This window comes from Catharus ustulatus, chromosome 3 (genome assembly GCF_009819885.2).
Source record: "Catharus ustulatus isolate bCatUst1 chromosome 3, bCatUst1.pri.v2, whole genome shotgun sequence".
Classification (NCBI taxonomy): Eukaryota; Metazoa; Chordata; class Aves; order Passeriformes; family Turdidae; genus Catharus; species Catharus ustulatus.
Genome location: NC_046223.1, coordinates 67,448,384 through 67,470,051, shown reverse-complemented (window position 1 = coordinate 67,470,051; position 21,668 = coordinate 67,448,384). Strand labels below are relative to the sequence as shown.

The window sequence follows — 21,668 nt, the reverse complement described above, 5'->3', positions numbered from 1 at the left end:
TTAAGAATCTGGATGTTTATGAGATGCAACAAGAAACAATATAGCTGCTTTCCAACCAAACACTGTTACATGGATCAACATCTAGATAACTAAAAGTGGCAATCACAGCACCGCAGGCATCTGCATTTAATGCTGAGATTACTGTTTAAAAACAATTAGGTGTTCTGTATTCAGCTGAGTGTATCAAGCTGGTCACAAAGCTGAGAAAATGCAAGTAATGATCAATAATTATGCATGTAGGCAAGAAATTAATACTTAGGTCATTCCTGAAAAGAAAGAAAACTCTTGAATTCTCACCAAATGTGAAACATAACTGAACTATTAACAAATATTAAACTTTTGTTTCTGTTAAAAGGTAAAGCAAGAAATTATTCTCATGAATGTTCTTATTCTGATAGACTGATTTCTAGGGGAAAAAGGATAACCTATTTTATGCTGATTTGTTATTTTAATGTCAATCTAAAAGATTAGATAGAAAATTGTACTGCAAGAGTATCTGACATATCCATGAAAACACATATGCCATGAATTTCAGAATAACAAAAGGTGTCAGAAGCAGTTATGAATAGTCATCTTAAAATTAAACATGCTTATAAAAATGGCATAACACACATCCCTCAACACTGGTATAATGAAACCGAAAACCACAAAATTCAAGTTTCACAGTTTTAATTAGATTATGAAGTGCTAAAAAGAGAAGTTGAAAATTCAGATAGGTAAAACTATTATTTGTGGTATACATGATGCACTGGAACTGTGTCAGTTGCTGCAGGGTTTTGGCTGTCCAGCTGAGAGGCCATGGTTTGGTAGAGGTTAAGGAGAGAGCCCCTTGTATCAGCAGCAGTAAGAAACCAGAAAATGATGAATAAAGATTTACCAATACATACATCTATCTATGTGTTTATCCAAAATGAAAGATATACTTTGAGAAGTATTGAAGGAAATTGCTTTTTCAGCAAAGAAAAAAATCCCGTATTCTTTGAAAATGACAGCAGAATCTGTTCTCAGTAATGATAGCTGAAAAAATATAGTTAGCAACTCTTGTTTATGCTCATAATTTTAGGATGGTAAGAATACAGAGTAACTACAAACATCAGTCAGCTATTTCCTTGGTCAATCTCAATCCTTATTATCTACCATGTCATATAGATGCCTAAAACACTAAACGAAAAATAACCAAAGAACCCCACATAGAGAATTTAACCAGGTGGAGGTACCAAATTCCAGCTAAAATACACAAGCAAAGCACTTTGAAAATGCCCCCCACTCCACTTCTCATGGTCATTTCAAGATTTCCCTAATGAGAAATGAGTCATTGATTTTGCAGGCAAAACCCTGAAAATGTACATAGACTGTTGCAAATACATAAAGTAAAGAACTCATAAGCGGCTTTATAATTTGCTGCTGGAAAATTCTTAGGTGGAACATTCCTAACACAACGGCTGTTTTTAATGATGTGTTTTTTCTGAGAGGACTTGAATTGTGGTGGAAGTGAGTGAGAAGTACTTGTGCTCATTTTATGCATTTAAAGAAACCTGCAGTTTCTAGAAACTGCTTCCCTTCCCTCTGAAGGAAGCCTCTTTTGACAGTCACATTTTGTCTGCTGTAAGAATGTAATTTACCATACACAGATGAAAATTAGATCATACATGATACAAGCAATCAAAAGGGAAATGATCTTTAACCAAGTGCAAAGATTACTGTGCCTAAACTCAGGGTCAGCATTCCCACCACAGCCAGTACCAGCCAAGGAAAAGCATCCCAGTGCAACAGACCCTGGGCACTTGGTTTCAGGGCAGGGTAAATGCTCCTCAAGCTGCTTCGCAGTGCCTCTTGTGGTGTCCCACTCCAGCAGGAGCTTGTTCCTGCTGTGCCAGTGAACATGCAGATGTATCTCATCTGGGACTGAGCCTCATCCTGCACATCTTCACAAACAACTCCAACTCTAAATATGTCTGGCAACACTAAGGGCTCCCTTGCAACTCGTAGGCAACGGGAAGGTATGGCATACAAATAACTCCTGATTATCTGCCAATATTGAGGAGATAACAGCACTTACCCAGCTAAAGCAAGAGCACGAGCAACACACTTAGCCATATGCTAATTTATAAAATCCTACTGTCAATAAATGCAATTCCAAAAACTTTCAGGGGAGCAAGAATGGTTTTAACTCTCAGGAAGTAAACTGAAGATCTGATGCAACTTTCCCACCCTATGTCACTATATTTCAGTGAAGGACTGGTTACAACCAGACTGGCAGGAAATAAGACGTACAGTAATTTCACGATTATAAGCTGCAACATTTTGACTAAAATTTTGCTCCCACCCCGGAAATGCGGCTTACACTCAGGAGCGGCTAATATGTGAACAATTTTCTGAAATTTCCAACCCCAGAAGTGCAGCTGAGGTGCCGAGCTGAGCGCCTGCCAGTAAATCCTGGGATTGCGCGATTGTTACAAATTGGTTACTCTGTTGCATGGCGGGTGGAGCTGGGCTCTGTGCTGGCAGCGCAGGGTGGGGAGGCGGGGGGCTGCCTCCTTCAGGCAGTGCAGCCTGGGAGAGAGGTGGGGGACTCCGTGCTGCCATCCCTGCGGCCCGGGGGGCAGGAGCTTGCCACTGCGGGTGCCAGCGGGCTCTGTCCCCGCCTGCCGCCGCCGGGCAGCACCGAGCTGGGGTCAGCAAGCCTGACGGCAGTGGTGGCCGGCCCTGAGTGGCCCTGCCCAGCGGCAGCGCTAAGCAGGGACACCTGGCCCCGTCGTCACCCCCAAGCGGGCCGAGCCGAGCCAGTAAATCCCACGATCCCATGATTCTGTTACTAATTGGCAACTTTGTTGCATGAGGGTCCTCCCTGCGAACGACAGAGCGGTTTATAATCAGGCGCGGCTTATTTATGGACAAAGAACTACATGTTGCCAATACCCGGAAATGAGGCTCATAGTTAGTGCGGCTTGTAAGTGTGAAATTACTGTACATGCTTGGTACATGCTTTGGTGAACTCCTGATTTCTCCTAGGACAAAACACAAAGCAGTTCCACCTGCTCATCCTCCCATTTTCTGGCAGAGAAAACCTTTCTATCTTCTTTATAAATAAATACCAAAAAAAGCAATTCCCCATTTTTTTAAGCCATCAGGGCAAAACCCTATGATAGGAAAGGTTTTGATACACTGGAGAGTGTCTGCAGATGAAGGGGGCAAGGCCCCTGAAGTGGAGCCTCTGGTAACCTGTTGGTTTCTGTGGGACTGTCTGGCAGCAGGTTTGTTTGGTTTTGTAAAAGAACATTACCTATTGGTAGCACCACAGAGATCTATAAAGTGTTTGTAATCGTACATTTTGTGCTGTAGAGTACCATTACTAATACTCACATAGGATTTGACAAAGATAAGTAATATGATAATTAGGAATTTGCAAGTATTTATACTCATTTTACATTGCACTAATAAACTGTTGGGAAAGAGTGTTTAAACTTAGAAGCTGGGACTAGAATCTTTCTTTTGGATATAAGAAAGCACTTAAACTGAGAAGGATATTTTGCACTAATAATAATAGGTCCCAAATTCTTCCTATGTTATTGCCAGAGGGCAGCCTCCCACACAAATTCTGCATTACAATATTGAATTGAAGCTGCTAGTTGAATAATACAGCCTATCATTATGGGCTATCACCAAAATAATATTTTTCTTGGTTCTTTTTCTTTCTCAACAAAGAGCTACATTCCTTGAACTATCTCATGAAATTTTTGTGATATTATTATAAATGAGATTTTTTTACATTGCTTAATGGTAAATCAGACATCACCACAGGTCAAATATACTGAATATTGAATATAAATCACCAGTCATGCAATGCAGAACTAGCTACTCATTTGAGGTGAGGTGATGACACAGCAAGAAATTTCAGATGAGGCAAAGACATGGCAAGGAATTTGTTTCCTGTGGTGTTCTAACATGCCCTGAAACATAGAAATTTCTAATTTTCTGTAATTTAACATGCATAACTATTTTTCAAGGTTGTTTTGCATTCAATACTGACTCAAGAAATGTAAGCTTGTTTATGAATCATGCAATGAACTGAAATGGCTGTGCTGAAAAAATGTACCCTTTGCTGAAATAATCCTTGTCACTAGTTACTTATAAATTAGGATACAATTAATTTCCTCATCTCAAGATGTTAGTGCTTTCAATTAATTGTGCAAGGTCTTCTTTAGTCAATGGAAAGAGATTGGTATATCCAGACAGCAGATCATTCCATGCCAAAGCATATGTTTAACACAAAACAAATAATTTTTAGAGAGGTGAAGTTCAGCCAGGATTATCTCTTTGCATCCAGTGCTAATACAAATCCACACTGTGATCCAAATGCTGAAGGCAAAAGTCTGCTTTCCATTGGTCTGTTTTGCTGCAGGGGAAATCTCAGTGTTTAATTCAATATCCAAATCCTTTTTTTGTTATTATTACCGCTTTATTACATCAGTGGAGTCATTTGCCAAAACCACACATAAAAAGCCTTTACAAAGTATGTCGCTACTTTTAGCTTTTTTTCTTAGGTAATTTTGATTTCTTCCTCTAAAATTATGCCAAAATTAGACAGAAAGGATATAATTAAAGATTTCATCTAAACACGGCCTCTGCATGATCCTACAATAACAAACTGTGCCGACAGTATAAGCTTTTAATCTCTAAACTTCCTTTAAATATAGGTTTATTTTTGCCAAATATAGTTAATTTAAAGAATAACCTTTATTTAACTGTGCAAATTCTGCAGTCTTTAAAAAATTATATTTTTTTTATGCACTAGAGTTAACAGTGCAAACCAGAATAATTAAATTATCCATCCTGGTTAAACCTCTGCAAGAATGTGCTTCTGGAGTCACTTGGACAAATAAAAGTATGAACTGTTAATTCTGTTAAAGAATATAGCATCGCACAGAAATTTTGCAAAATAATGCAATAATCCATCTAATTTCAGACATTTCTGACAGTCTAAGTGGGAGAATCAAACTGTCAAAAAGGCTTATGGAATATACATGTTTGGATCCCTTTTTATATTCTCAAACTTTCTCAATGCATTAAAACTCCTTACAAACTATAAAGGCATGTACAGTAATTTCACAATTATAAGCCGCACCTGATTATAAGCAGCACTTCCGGGTTCATACCAAAGTTTTAGTCAAAATGGTATGGCTTATAATCGTGAAATTACTGTATTCTTAAATGCATTGATTATGATGTTTCAAGATGTCACAGAACTCAAAAAGAACCATTCTGTTATATGCTGAATTCTTTCCTTAAGAACACCAGAGCTCTTTTAATGAGGTAACACACACACAAGAGTTTTTGAAGACCATGAGATCTCAAAGATGTTTTGAAATTGGAAATTACTTTGAAATATTTTCAATCAAATTCCGTTGTCTCAAGACCAACATTTCATACCTCCAAGGTAGTTGGCTTATTGGCCACATTTCCACCTACATGGAAAGTGCTGAGAGAGAAGCTCCTTTAAATATCTGCAACCTAAAGCACTGCCACCAGCAGTCTGAAATACCAGAGTGAATGTCCCCTAAGACAGCACCACCTGTGTGTGTATCATCCTTCTAAACACTAGCATTTTAGCACATAACCCTTCTCCAAAGCAGCAGGTTCTGCTGGACAAGCTGAGAGGGTGGGGAGAAGCATCCTATTTAGCACTACTGTCACAAAACAGAAATCTTAGCTGGCGGTAAAAAGTTGTTCAAAATAAAAAACAAACTATGGGTGAATTTTTTGTTGCATTTTTTTTTCTGCAAGTGGTGTGAGATAAAAAACTGTGTTTGAAACTGTGCTATGGGTGTATCTTCTTGATCTATTACATAGTGGCTGCAAGGGCTCAGAAGTGGCAAAAAACTCTTGTTTAAGCTAAACACTTCGAGGCCTGGAGAGACCTGTGGCATAACTTTGCTGTACAAAATGTAGCAATTTAAAAAATAATAGTAATTTTGAAAGTGAAAAGAAGACCTTGCTTTAAAATCATACTGACAACATCCCAGTGACATAAATATTGCAGCTCTGTCACTTCCATCCTCAGTTACCTAGGAATAACTACTTTGTGCAAACAATTTAGCAAGGTCTCTGCTATTTCACTTCATAAAATGTTATATTGAATACAACTCAGATCCACTATGTACAATCAATATTAAACTGTAAAGGCAAAGAATCCTGAACTGACACCAGACACAGTAAACATTCTACAATTATGTCAAAGTAAATCTTATCACTTCCTGCAGTTTGATTTCAATACAAATTAGTCACATGTAATCAAACTCCTCTTTTGTAACTTCTCTTAGGCTTTCCCGCTCTGACCCATTCCAACTACACCTCACAGCTTTTCCCTCTATACAACACTTCCCATGGTCCCTAAAGCCAGAAACAATTATATAATTTAGGTTTGTCAGTGAGCCAGAGAAACAGGCACAGTATCCCCCTTAGCCGCAACAACACTCATGAACAGACTGGACTTAAAAAACCCAAACATTTCCAGTTTGTTATGTTTCCAGAAATAAAAATATTATTTACTCTAGTTGAAACTTTTTCATTAAGGCAAGGCATAACTATTTTTCAAAGTTTCAGATGCACTTACAGGTTATATGCAACATTGATTCCTCATAAAAAGGCAGGCCTTTTTATGCCTTCATGCCTAACAGTATCGCTACATCACAGCACACAAGGCACAATAAATAACCTTAAAACCATGCAACTGGTCAATGTATAGAGAGCCAACATTTAATGGAAAATATATTCTTTCATATAGTAATTCTTCTGGGTTGCTTACTGGCAAGTAGTAATGTGGTATTATTGGAAATAGTGACTAAAAACCAGATTCAGGTCTGCTTTCAAAGGGGAAAAAAGTGACATAAAGACAAAATTTCCTCTGAAAGGGAAACAAAAAAAAAAGCACAGACTTTTATACTCAGATGTTTATTCCTGTCTGATTCAACAGAATAACAACAATCTGGGTTCTTTTCTGTATTTGACAGCTGGGTATCACCACATAAACACAAGCCCCAAACAGCTTCCCCTTTAATAATTACAGGGGCAAAAATAAATAAATATGTTAAAAACATTACCTGATCCTGCAAACTTAATGCAAGACTGGGTATTTGTTAAGATTACTTAACTCACTAAGTGAGTTTTAATTTCAGATTTTTTTATTTCTATAAATCTGAGAGGTAAATTAGAGAAATACACAAGCAATCCAATTGATCAGTCAAACTATTTAAAGTTTATAGAGAGAAAAACAAATTATGATTTTAACATGGAGAAGCCAGATTGTCACAGCTTACTAGGAAGAAGAAAAAAGGGATCATGAACTAGTGGTATTTTAAGAAATAATATAGTTGGCATTTTAGAACTACTGAACTACTGAAGGGGAAATATCTAAACAAAGGATAAAATAAGACTCAAACTTTTCTGTCAACTCACCACTGCTTTATACCCTTCTCCCTCTACAGCCCTGTTTTAAGCCAGGAGAGTCCACAAGTGCTATAACACACTGTTTACTTAAATAAGCAAGTGAGCCCTAGAAGGAACTTCAAATTTTGCAGCACAAGCAGAAGTGAAAAACAGATGCTGAAATGAACTGAAAATACAAAGCAACATCAGAAATATGGAAGCGCAACTGAAACTTTAGAAAGACAGAAAGAAAAGGAAATCCCCCTACAAACCACTGATCTAATTACTTAAATTGTACTTTAGAGATCAAAGGAAGTTTCACAAGCAAACATACTTATGAACTGGCAAGTATTTTTAGCTGAAGAATCATACAATGAACTTTTTATCATATTTGATAAGAGTTCCACAAGCAAGACAATAAGTATCCCACGACCACTAAGTGGTGAGGAAAGAAGCAGTATGAACTGAAACAATGGAAAAGATAAAGAGAATAATCCTTCAGGTGAATATCTTTGGTATGTGAGGAAACAAAAGCACATTTATATGTTTACACACAGAGGCATGCAAAGAGAGAGCAGGTCTGGCTATGATGATACAGGTTGAGTAAAGACAACCAACTATTTTCTGAAGAACATTTGCAGTTAAATATTCAGCTCATCTCTTAATCTAGAAATAATAATCTAAAAATAACCACTGACACCCATAATCTATTGTGAGTGTTTTCCAATTTGAAGCATAAATCAAACTAAAATAAAATAAAATACTAATCAGAAATGAGGCATATTAGATCCGCAATGTATGCAGGCTTCAGTGGCTTAGCACTTCCTAAGCCTGGATGACAGCATATTTGTTTACTCACAGTATTATGGAAGAGTCATCTACTGAAGGTCAAAGCTAGGCAGATGTGCAAGGATTCAGAATGAATAACCAAGAACCCAGCATTTCATGTCAATTTTTCTGCTCCAGAAAAGCAAGTTACCTCAGTAGCAGTCCTCTTTCACTTTGTGCCAGGTAAGAAACAAATCCCTTTTGCATTACCACCTTGCACTGTCTGCAGCTGACATTTGTAGTGCCCCACAGCAGTTGTTTTGAGAAGGTAGGAACAAACCATAAAGGTCTACAACATAATTTGAACTATGTGCAAAAGGAACATTGATATATTAACAGTTGAGGGATTTAGATAAGGGCTATATTAAAGACATATTTTTAACCTGAATACTTTAAGCATGCTTAAATATACTATGTAGAGCAAGATATTGTTGTTTTGTAATTACAAACATATACAGTAATTTCACAACTATAAGGCGCACCCTTTTGACTGAAATTTCCCCCAAACCCGGAAGTGTGCCTTATAGTCCCGTGCACCTTATCTGATGGACAAAGTTCAGAAATTTGTCTACCTGGAAGTGAGAGCTGTGAGCCGTGGAGGGAGCCAGCAGGGCCACGGTTGCCAGGTGGAGGCGGGGCGGAGTAGAGGCGGGCATGCCCCAGCCCCGTGGAGGCGGGATGGCCCCTCCACAGGCACCCCCCGGCCCCGTGCAGGCTGGACGGCCCCTCTACAGGCATAGCTCAGCCCTGTGGAGGGGGCATGGAGGGGCGGTGGCCATAGCCCGGCCCCAGAGAGGCGGCACGGAGGGGCAGCGGGCATGCCCTGGCCCCACCGGGTACAGGTGGGCCTGGGGGCCCGTGGCACCGCCCCTGACAGGTACAGGCAGGCCCGGGGGCCCATGGCTGCCGGGTTGAGGCAGGGCCTCGGCCAGCAACCGCGTGGGGTGAGCTGGGGGCGGAGCCTCACTGCAAAAAGAAAGTGTGCCCTATAGTCCGGTGCACCTTATATGATCTACAAACTTGCGAAAGTTGCCGACTCCCGGGGGGTGCGCCTTATAGTCTGGTGCGCCTTATGGTCGTGAAATTACTGTACTAGGGTTTTGTATTCAGAAGTTTCTCTAACAGCTTAAAAACAAATAATCAACATGCCTCAAGCTGTTGTACTACTGAACTTCTGCAAACTTATTAAAGCCTGTTGTGAAAAAAGTATTAGCATACGTTTAAGTAACCAGCCAAAGTCCAAGGATCATCACCAGGCAGCAATTAACCAGACCCTTCAATGATGAGAAAGTTCAGGATTCACTAACTCCCTCGTGCTCCCACACACAGATGTGGTTTTTTTGGCTTTCTACCACACTGCTGTTTGAAAGGGAGGTGGTAGATAAGCCTGTCTGGATTGACTGCCAGGAGTTTCTGTAGGACTGGCCCTGAGCAGTTTACTGGGAAGCCAGAAACAAACACAGCCAATCAAGCAACATATCAATGTCCATCCCATTATGGGGAAAAGGTGCACTCATAAATACAGAGCAAGCAAGGAGCAGCAGAAGATGCTGACTGTCAAGGAGGCAGCGACTCAAAAAAACACATCACCAATGCACATATATGTGAAATTCTTTCTTATTCACTTTCTTGTGATGAGTGATGCTGGAGATTTTTATCAGTATGAAGAAAGCTGGAGTGTCCCTACAAATACACACATATACCTCACAGGCATAATTTTCAATATTCTTAGTCAAGCAGTGCAGAGAAACCATTTTCTTTGCCAGCATAGGTAGCAGTCCTGAGTTGGACCAAAGAATTGCTGACATGTCTGGAGCCAGGTACTGGAGGCAAGAGTGGCTTCAGGAAAGCCAGAATCTACTACAGCAAACACAGAGCTGCCCTCATACCATGACTGCCCAAAGCAAAACCACTCCTTGGGAGAGGGTACGAAACAGTAAGTCTCTTGTAGCAGGTATTCCTCTTGTTTCTTGATATGAAGGACATGCTTATACCACACTTGAGAACAGGCTTAAAAATAAGAGTACAAAGTGGCTAGAAAACTCTCAGAGTAGCATATGTCCTAATGCTCTTAGACTACCTAAAACAACACTAAAAGGACTTCCGGAAGAGTGATGAGCAACATACCATCTGACAAAAACACACTGTTCTGAAATAAGTAAATTTGTTTCTGCATGTATTCTTTGTGAAACATATATCCACTTAAATTTCCCAATTTAAACTGTAGTACCAGAAGGACAAAAACTGCAGCAATTGTAATAGTTTTGTAGCAAAGATGGATTCAACATAATTTTTTAATGTGTTCTAATCACCAAAAAGCAGTAGTTTTACCTCTTGATATTAAGCAGTGCCCAAGGTATCCCAGTGGGAGTGTTGAAAGCAGGCAGCAATTTCTCTCCAAGCTCCACTGCCTTTTTTCGGAAAACCTGAAAGTTAAGAAGAAACCAAGTGTTGGAAAATGCATTGTTGCTTCAACTAAATTAACTTAGCTAATATGATTATTGAACATATGGTACAATCCATCTCAGCACAATGAAGCATCCCTGCTCCTTCAGAGTGACGTCAAAGGAATGAAACAGCTCAGCCTGTTTTCCATTGCACCTGGCAAGGAGAGAAGCAGGATCACACAGTGACAATGCCCAGATGACCTGCTTCTGGCATGACTGGCAGTGAGCTACAGCCACCAGCATGGCCAGACCCAATACTGCAGGGCAGGTCACACACTCCTGACTGGCCCTGCCAGGTACCCTGTGCTCAGGGAAGGGGCTGTGAGCCAAGGATGCTGCTGCAGCCTGGCTGGCTAGCCAGCAGCTCCCTGATCCAAGCACCACATCCTCCTGGAGCGTGGGGATGCAGCTGCAGGGAAGTCACGTTTGCTCTCTGCCAGGTTTATTAACAGGGGCACGCTGCGGGACCCTGGGTTGCATTACCACGTGGCTACTGCGCTGCCAACCTGCTGCACAGTCTTAGGCAAAAACACCCCCCAGATCACCACAAAAATAAACCCCACACATTTTGCAGCACTACAGTCTTTATGGACTCAGCAACACCCAGACAGTGTCAGTGCCACAATTAATCAAAAAATTGGAATATACCCCCGTGGCCAATTGAGACTTAACTGATATGCAGCATCTAAAGAGTTTCAGCTTTCATTTCAAAAACATGAAGCAGGAAGGCCCCAAATGCTTACCATACACCCACAGTAAATAGTTAAAAAGCTGGAACAAAGAGGATTTTGCTTTCCTTCAACTGCCAGCTCAGCTCAGGTTACATTAACCTTACTGTTTGTGCACTGAGTGCTCTACTAAGAGAGTTTTTAATTAGAAGCAATATTGTTCCAACTTAAATATAGAAACCTATTTAGTGATTTCAATATGTGGATGTTCAAGGCCTATTTGCTTGGAATTACACTGGGATCTTGCGCAACACTGAAAGGGATTATCCCAGGTGTAGTAGTCAAAATAGCAAAGTCACCTTCATTGTTCTCTCTTTCTAATAATGGTTCAACTCATTTTTTCTCCTCAGGCATATTTACGATGGAGTTATATTTATTTATGTATTAGAAATCAGTTTTTACATCTAATGCATCTTGTGGTGCAGCCATGCATATATGTATATGTGAAGATACAAAGACATTTTCTGGGCAAGACAAAGTAATGAAGAAATTTCTTTCCACAAAAATAAAATACAATTTGTAAAATACCACTTTCTGAAAGCCACATTGAAGGAAGGTTTTTATTATTGAAAAACATGTGATCAGGAGTGAATATAAAACTCTGGAAGAATCATGTAGCCATAAAGTAGCTCCAGATTATCCCATCCCACGGTCTCTCCATATGATACAGATCTCAAGATTTCTGTGGCAACAGCCCAAGATTTAGAATTACAGCAAAATATATTTTGAGGGACGTTAAGTAATTTTAAGCCAAATTATGTCTGGAGTCAGAAAACTTTCTTGAGTAGATTGCATCAGAGTGCTGGGAGAAACTTGAAGCAAAGCAGCAGGGGAAACAATTTGCTTGGAAATCTCTTCATAATCCATGATATTTCTGACTTCCCTATTTACCAATTATGTGGATTCTGATTAGAATTAGTTATGGATTTGTGATCTTTATCCAGCACATAATTCAGTTTTCCCAAGGTTTAAAGCCTTGGTGAAGACTCAGAAATGGTTGGTGCAGAACATAATCACCTCTAAGCAGATTTTCTTGGGAGGAGCAGGGACAGTTACCCACCCGGAGTGCACAAGCTTTCCTTTGTTTCACAGACACGTTTTTCACCTTGGTCTGCTGAAGAAGCAAACCTACCCTTTGCTCTTTTAACACAAGAGAGGCCTCCCTCAGCCTTTCAAAGCATATGATGTGATCAACTCAACAGCCTCTCTGCCCTGAAACACTGAAGTACTGACAGGAGAGTGGCTACAATCATCCTCCTAAGCCATGGGCACGCCAGGACTCTGATATTCTGTAGGAGCATCTGCTGCACAGCATAAACCCCCCACCTTCAGCCATACATAAAGGAGCTAGATAGATATCTTATGGAATGTTGTTAAACGTGCCATATTTACTCTTTTTAGATGTTTATGTAAGGACAAGAGGAGATCTTCCCTTCAAAATGTACACACTTAACCACAGCAGAGGCAGCAAGGCTCAGTAACTGCTGTACCTTGCAGGCTGTATCAAGCCTTCCTCATTAAGAAGATTACATGCAAGCTCAGAACGAGATCTACAATAATTGCTTCTGGACAAAAATGTGGGATTTCAGCATCTTAATTTGATATAGACAAATAATTCTTTACTTTCAAATATTTCTACCAACTCTAACATAATTTTAAAGTTCTACTGCATTTATTTTATACATAAACCACACCAATGGCTATCATAAAATATACACACGAAATACAAAGCAGTAAGTACTGTTCCGCGTATGGATATTGAAGGGAAAAGGTAATTCAGTCCTGACAAAACCAGCGCCCTGAACACCAACATTAGAATACACAGTGAAGCCAGGCATTCTAACTTCTTTCTTGTCCAAAATGCACCTCTTCCAATTCACTAAACAATTTTCATAGTAGGCAATTAGGAAAAAAGAATTTTAAAATATTTTTAAATCTTTTTACAATTTTGAAACAAGTGCTGAGGTACCTCTTGTTTACATGAGAATTTCAACAGGTTATTATTAATGCATGCTGGTGATTTTCCTTCCCCTTCCAAAGTTAAAAATAAAAATCAGCTATGGACATAGTCTAATTTTATCTCTAGGTCTAATTTAACATGGCTGAACAACTGACTAGTAAATTACTATCTATGAAGTAGACAGCATGGACAAGAATGACAAGACTACAACTACATTGAATGACTGAGACAATAAATTGTAGCCTCATGCAGTAAAATTATACTCTTCCAGCAAGGGTAAAAGGGTGAAGGTAAAAAAAGGAACCACTTTATTTCTCAATTTTCAACTTTAACAGTTAGTAATAATAATAATAATAATAATAATAATAATAATAATAATAATAATAGGAAAAGCAGATGCTGTAATTATTGCACATCATCCACAATGTTCACTGTATTTTATTTCTGCAGAAACTTACAGTATTGGACAAGAAATAAATACTGTGTTGGGTAAGATATTTTTGGGGGTAATAAAAGTAAATAAACAATAGGAACTTCTTATTATTATCTCTTCTTCTGAATTGCATTTCAACTTTTGCCAAGCCCCGATCCTTCTCCACTACCACCCAGTAAAGTGATTGTTTGGTAAGCACAAACTATGACAGCCATAACTGAGAAGCAGAGAACAAAGGCAGAAATGACAGAGAACAAAAATTATAGGCATCTTGAGAGACATCAAAAATGAGAGGCATCTACAGCAAATTTCCCAGTGGTTATTATTAGAGCCTCAAGGATCTTTCCTGGCTTCTCCTCACGAATGCTCATCCAGAAGTAATGAAAGATTACTTACATGAAGTGCTCCAACTGGATCAGACCTGGGAGAAGCTGTCACAGGCCCATTCCTGAGCCCACCCCTTACATCGTGCTTAGTTTAAATATTTACCTACAAATACGAAAGTCTACAAAGCACTCCTGAGGCCTCCATCACTTTTTCCAATGCTCTAGCATATCTAGACAGCACAGTTTTTAAAGAAGGGGGACTGTGGAGTTATTTACCTGGCAACTTATTTACCAGGTGGTGTACAGAGTAAGCCACGCTGCCATCAATCCCTTCTTTTAAACTAAGGATTCACAGCAAAGTACTATGATTACCTTCAAAAAGCAATGAAGCCACTAAAAATTGCACTGATATTTAACTCAGCTAAACAACATACTACAACAAACAAAATTATTCTAAGTGAAGCACTGTAGTTCAGGAAAGAAAATTATAATTGACATCAGTCACAAATACATGATCAGTATTTAAAACTATAAAGTTGGGCAGGATACGAGATGCTTTCTCAAGAATTTCTCTTTAACCTAATTTTTCCTGGTAGTCAAACTTTGGATGTGAGATAATTCTCTTTTTAAACTCTCAGGTGTCACTAACATTTTTTAAAAGTCTAATGCTGATTCTGACTAAAGCAAATTAGATACTTACACACTATAATCACACAGTAGATTATGCAGAATACAGAGTTACTGTACTTTCAATCTCTGTTTATATTAGTAGGCTGTGAATTACTTAAATAAGCTTAAGAAGCACCTTTGTTGTCCTTTGAGTTACCAATCTTGTGTCCCTTACAAACACAAAAGTCACTTCAGACCACCACCATTAGTCCAGGCCAGCAATTCTTTGAAAACATTTGAGTAAGCACTGGTAGGCAAGAAAGAAATGCACCTCACAGCTGTACACAGTCCTATTATGGTCTGTTCCTTCCATAGGCAACAAACACACACCAAGCCAGGGAACAGACATTGTTTTCTCACACATTAGATAGCCTTAAATATTTATTAAATACATATAAGTCCTTTTCATCTTCATAAGAGCAAACAAACTAACTAACTGAGAAATCATACATTCAGAACTGTGATGCTCATGTTAGAACACCCAATGTCACAATCAATCAGATCTCGCAGACTTTTCCGTCCATTAACAAATCTTATTAGGGAAAAGAGTGTTCCCACAGAGAAACAAGGCTCTGCAAAGATGCAACCACAGGGCAAAGACCAGACCTGTCATCTGGTGAGCACTGGCTTTCATTACAGTGCAAGAATGTTATCTCCTCTGGATAAACAAAAATGTTTCCTCTGGCTGGAATGAAAAATCCCTTTGAAAATGTCAGATTACTTCATTGTAGTTTTAATTGCTATTGCTAATCAGGAAGAAAAGAAAGCACAGGAAAATATCTTAGAATTGCGTACATGGCACGTCTAATTTTTAAAAAGGCATAACATGGTACAGCATCATAAATTAAAGAACAGCCAGAATTCTGCCTTAAGAAGTCCTCCATATAAAGGGAATCAGAAGTTAAAATTTAACACTAAAGGAAGGAATACTATATTTTAATCTTTTTTTCAATTGACAAAGATATTTTCTCAACATTTATAATTCTATCAAATTAAGTATTTCTCATTTTTGTTTTTATATTTACAGATAAAAACTGACAAGTCACTAAGTAAGATTTATTGTTTTCTTTCCTGTACCTGACTGCCTTTCCCAGTAGGGTAAGGAATGAATATTTCAGTGCAAAAGCAGAAAATGAGAGCAGAAAAATTAACAGGGACAGGCCGCTTTCCTGCTCTTCAGAACACTGAATAGAAATCCTCTCAACATAACAAATGTTGATTTGGGTTCAAAGTGATCTGCTAACAGAAAAGAACTCTCTCAGAACAACTTGTTCCAATAACTTCTTTACAGAAAGACAATCCAGGATTTTTGCTGCATTTACATTTGTTTTATTTTTACAATGAAAGACTAGAAATGCTACAAAAATTGTGGTATTCCACCTGACATAACAGAATACTTGAGACAGTGTAAGCTGAGTTCTGCCACTACCTGCAATACCAAATGATACCACACCTAACTGCCATATTATCTGAAACCATTTCCTGTAACACATTTTCAGTGTTTATGACAGCTGGACAAGTCAACCAGATGCTGGCGTTAATTCATCAGCAAGTAGTGCTTTTACAATTACTGTCACCTTGACATTAGCAGGTGGCTGTGAGTTTTATTATATTCAGTCCTCACTTCCAGCTGAGTTCAAGTAATTTATGAATATTCTGTGCTAAAAGGTGAGGAGACAATTAATAACATTTCTGGAAACAAGCATTGTAATGAGTCACATCAGCGTGATCATCAGTGCTGACAGAAGAAGCCAAACGGCATTCAAAAGAGGACTTCCACAGCTGTAGAAGTATTTTTGTACATCTAGATCCATAAGTGTCAAGAGAGTATTTTGAGCATTTTCCTCAGGAAGCAGACTGTGCTCAAGACCAACTTCCTAGCTCTGGGCCAGCCCTGGTCTTGCTGGATTTGAGCATGTGAAATGCCACAGCAACACAAGCCCACCTCCAGTCCACTACTGCACTCAATCTCAAGTTTTCCTACCAGGATACAGAAGAGGAAGACAGTGCATTCAAAACAAGTGGCTCCACCTCCAGTAGTCAAAGATCAGTCAGAGCTGATCAACACAATGGCACATGCTAACACCAGTCAGCATCCCACTCTTCACCATTCTGAGTTTTGGGAGGGCTTTCCAGTTTGCAAGTGTAACATCAAACCCAAAGCAGATTTGCTCATCTGTACAACTCATCTCGAAGCTGATAAAACAGTGATCATAGAAATATGCAAATGACTGACTGGAGAGATTCAGGCAGTTTGTGGTATCTGTGAGCAACCACTCACCTGCAAACTACTAGAACAGCACCTGTCTTTCACAACTTGAGAACATAACAAACATGAGTAAGCTTTCAGATCTGTACTGCACTTTCCAGAATAATCCAGTATGCTGGTCACCAGCTCATAGAAGAAAGTTCACATAAAAAACCTGCTTACTGCATAAAATAGATTAGATTTTTTAAAAAGAAAAAAAAACCTATTACTAAAATCCCTTCTTTTATTCAATTAGTCTTTTTTTTGTTATGGTTTCACTGGTAGCAAGAAAATTAATTTTCTTTTCTAGTTGACTGCTGTATCAAATAAGTCACATAGCAAAATGAAGAGTATCCCCTCTGTGGAAAAAAACTGTAGAGAACTTAATCGAATGGAAGTAACCAGATTAGTGAGAGATTTCCAGATTTCATTCAAATGCACACAGCAAAAAGCACAAATCCCCTAAAGTTATCAGCAGTAGCTAACGTATGTAATTACTTCAGTTATTTTCTAACTAAAGAATTTTTAAGTAGATATACTGTGTGAAAATCTTATTTTAGGCCAGAATTAAATGGTACAAACTGTCAAAAAAGAGTACAAGCCATAAACCAAAGAAATAGTAATGAACAGTAAGTTTTCCATATCTCACTTGCACTTAAAAAAATTTAAAATGAAGACAGGAATCGCTAGATGACTGCAGAATTACAAAAAAACCAATCATATAGGAAAACTTTGTTCCTGCTATATTTAGTTACAGTAATTTCACGAATACAAGCCGCAGTAATTTGACAAAAATTTTGGTGGAAACCCGGAAGTGCGGCTAATAGTCGGGGGCGGCTAATATGTGAATAATTTTCTGACATTTACAACCCCAGACGTGCCAGCCAGGGCGCCGAGCCAAGCACCTGCCAGTAAAAGCCGGCATTCCGCGATTGTTACAGTGTTACTGTGTTGCCCTGGCTCCCTGCAGGCAGCATGGGGGGCGGGGAGAGAGGTGGGAGAGCTCTCTTCCCTCCTCTGCCACAGCCCAGGGGAGGACGGGTGGGGGGGCGCCGCCATTGCCGCGGCCTGGGGAGGACGGGGGGGGGGGCGCCACCATTGCCGCGGCTCGGGGAGCCGACGGTGGCCCTGCGCCGCCAGTGCCGCGGCCCGGGGAGGGGGGCGCCGCCATTGCCACGGCTCGGGGAGCCGACGGGGGCCCTGTGCAGTCATTGCCGCGGGTCGGGGGGGGGGGGAGGTGCGCGCCGCCATTACCACGGCCTGGGGAGGGGGGGGGAAGCGCGAGCTGCCATTGCCGCGTCTCGGGGAGCCGACGGGAGCCCCGCGCAGCCATTGCCGCGGGTCAGGGAGGAGGCGGGGTGCTTTGTCCGCGCCCGCCGCCGGCGCCACGGGTGCGGGAAAGCTCCGTCCCTGCCCGCCACCGCTGCCGTAGGAGCGGGGGAAGCTCCGTCCCTGCCTGCCACCGCGGGGCAGCGCCGACCCGGGGTGACCGAGCCCAGTGGCAGCGGCGGCCGGTCCCGAGCGGCAGCACCGGGCTGGGCCACCTGGCCCCGTCAGCAGCCCCTAGCGGGCCGAGCCTGCACAGCCTTAGCTCAGCCAGTAAACCCCGCCCTCCCGCGGTTCTGTTACTAATTGCACGCGGGTCCTCGCTGCGAACGACAGAGCGGCTTATATTCGGGTGCGGCTTATTTATGGACAAAAACCGAAATATTTGCCAACACCCAGAGATGTGGCTTATACTCAGTGCGGCTTGTATTCGTGAATTTACTGTACTTTTTTTTACACTATTCCTGTGTATTTAGGATTGCTTACACAGACAAACTCCAAGCACTATATAAGAGGAAGAACTTTTAGAACACAGGAGAAAAAGCAACTGCTCATTTATCTACGTATGTCAAAAAAGCATAAGATTTTTTAAAGCTTATGTGTACTTGAACAATTAGAAGCTTAGTTACAGCCCACTAGCACTCGAAAGCTTATGAACCAACCATTTAATAATACCCCTGCTGCAGTAATTCAAGAAAAGGCGGTGATGAATGCAATAAACAAACTGCAATGATTGCCTGTAATAACAAAAGGAATTTGTTATTTACAAAAGCCTTTGAGAATTCCTCACCCCAGACTCAGGGCAGCTTTAATTTTTCAAGAGGTGCGATAAGCAGCATGCACAAAGAGCAGTGAGCCGGATTTACCACGCACGTACGGATTAACTGAGCACTGGCAACCAGCTCCTGAGGTCCCAAATACAGGTAACAAGACTCACACCTGCAAAAACTGTGCTCAAATCTTAAGACTCTGAAATACCACATCACTCTAAAAACATAAATTATGAAACAGCTCAGTGTCATCACATCAGAGTCAAAGATTGATTTGGGATGCCAACTTTGTGTTCTATCAGCAATAGAAAGTCTGGGACTGCAGGTCTCCAGTCAAATAAAACATTTGTTTCAAGCAAGGACAGATGGTAAGCTAGCAGGCATTAAAAGTGTCAACAGCCATGATGGAGGACTGAGCCCACATCTAGTGGAAGTTTGAAACCTCTGTTTTTACATAATATCCACATAAGAGGAACAGGATTTATTCGCACCATTTGAATTAATACTATGGTATGCCCTGTAAGAGACACCATACAACTCTAGACACTAGAACTGAAAAACTCTTTCCCAAGGTCCCTCTGTCCCAAACAAAACAAGCCCTGTGGAAAATCCAATATTCATATGTTTGGATGCTGGTGAGAGGCACTGCCAGTCCTAGAGGTAACTTGTAGACTGACACCAGGCAAGGATGTCAAGATTGCAGAAAATGTCACATAGTCAGGTCTTCCACAGTTCAGGAAGATGATACATGTATTTGAAAGTATATTGGATGTAAGTGAATGCGACTGAAATTAAAAGCACAGCATATAAAATGGAAACTCATTATATTGTGAAGTGATACAGAAAACATCTGGATGTCATCTTAAGAGGTCGGTGTTTTTCCTGATTAGGGAACAGCTGCCTTAGTAAAATTACTCATATCCAGCAGTAACGAAGAGTATCTTTTAGCTCAGTTCTGTTAAGCCACAAGCATCTGCTTCCTAATTTTCTTTTTATTTAATCTAGTGCACCCAGCTCAAATGCTGTAACAACAAATTTAAATAGCTGCCTCATTTTATATCTTGCAAGCTATCAAGACTAAACAAAGAACAGCACTTTGCATATGAAACTTTCCTTTCAAGCAGGTGACCATTGAAAGGTGATTTGCAACATCATCTGTGTGAAAGCAGGGGGTGGGGTGGAGGAGCCTAATAAACTGCATGGGGAATCAATAATTACATCCTCAATGCAGCATAAAATGCTTTCAGAAGATTCATTCCTAGGCTTGTAAATTTGACTGTATATTTTAATTCCAATACCATTAAGTGATTTAGATTGATGTCTTCACTCTAAACTACACTCCTAGACCATGGTGGCAGGCACGGAAAAGGCTAAATTCACTCTGTACATAAAGGGAATTCTATTTTCATTTTAATGGTAACTCAGCAGCAAATGGGGAGCTGTTCGTTTCAGCCAATGTTATGTGACACTTGCAAGTTTCTTCCAGGCATTAATGGCAAGAGTTTTAAATTATGGTTATCAAAGATACAAGTATAACAATATGAACAGGATACCAAGGGTGCCTACTTTATTCATTTTTCCATTAATTTTTTCCTAACTTCATTTACTCACTTTAATATTTTACTCCAAAACCAGAACAACAGCTTAATGAAATTACTCTCATCAGTTTGAATCAAAAAAGTCCTTGGACAAAAAGGTCCAAGACTCAGGGTCTCACATATTCTGCAATTTCCCTTGAACCAGCTGCTAGGAAACCTGAGCCTATTGTTTCTTGTCCTTACATCTTCAGCATTCTTACATTTCTCCATCCTAAGATTTGCTTTCACACAACTTTCTAAGAGTTTTATACCTTTTCTGGTCCACAATCTGGTCCAACTGTGCTGCTCAAGCAGGGCCACCCTGAGCCTGTTGCCCAGGAACAGGAATTTGTATGGATAGCTTTTGAATATCTCCAAGGACTAGGACTCCCCAGTCTCTCTGGGCAATCACTGCAAATCACTGCAGTACCCAGCCATCTTTACAGTAAAAGCATGTTTCCTGATGTTCAAAGGAAACCTCTTGGGTTTCAGTTTCTGCTTGATGTTTAATATAAATGTTATATGTATATTTTGGCATTAGGACATGGACAGGGCATTATCATAGTATAGGCCTAAGTGAAAATAATCCAAGCTGTATCTTCAGTAGACACTGCAACTCAAGAATCTCGTGGTTTGATTTAGAATGAAGCAAGCAGTAAACTTGTAAAGCTAGCAACAATAAGGACAACTAACAACTAGTGAACTACATGTAATGCAGGCTATGAAAGGATTAGCACAAGGAACAAAGTACAATGATAATTCAGACTGACAAGTTTGAATACTGAAGTTTTAAAAATAAGCCATGATTTTAGGCACAGAATTCCAGAATTCCAGGCTTTAAACAGTCTTCATTAAATGCAGAAAGCCTAATGAGCTAATTTGCACTGCTCTAATGTCCTTTGCCAGAGACCGTATGCTCCTCTTCATGCAT

General features: G+C 40.1%; 1 protein-coding gene across 1 annotated transcript in view; it reads right to left on the bottom strand.

Annotated features, from left to right (window-relative positions):
- LOC116993885 (mannosyl-oligosaccharide 1,2-alpha-mannosidase IA) overlaps positions 1-21,668 on the bottom strand; it is a 144,765-nt gene that overhangs the window by 51,518 nt on the left and 71,579 nt on the right. The window contains exon 5 of the mRNA XM_033055065.1: positions 10,585-10,679. Coding sequence (XP_032910956.1) covers positions 10,585-10,679 — 95 coding nt within the window. The remainder of the gene's footprint in view (positions 1-10,584; positions 10,680-21,668) is intronic.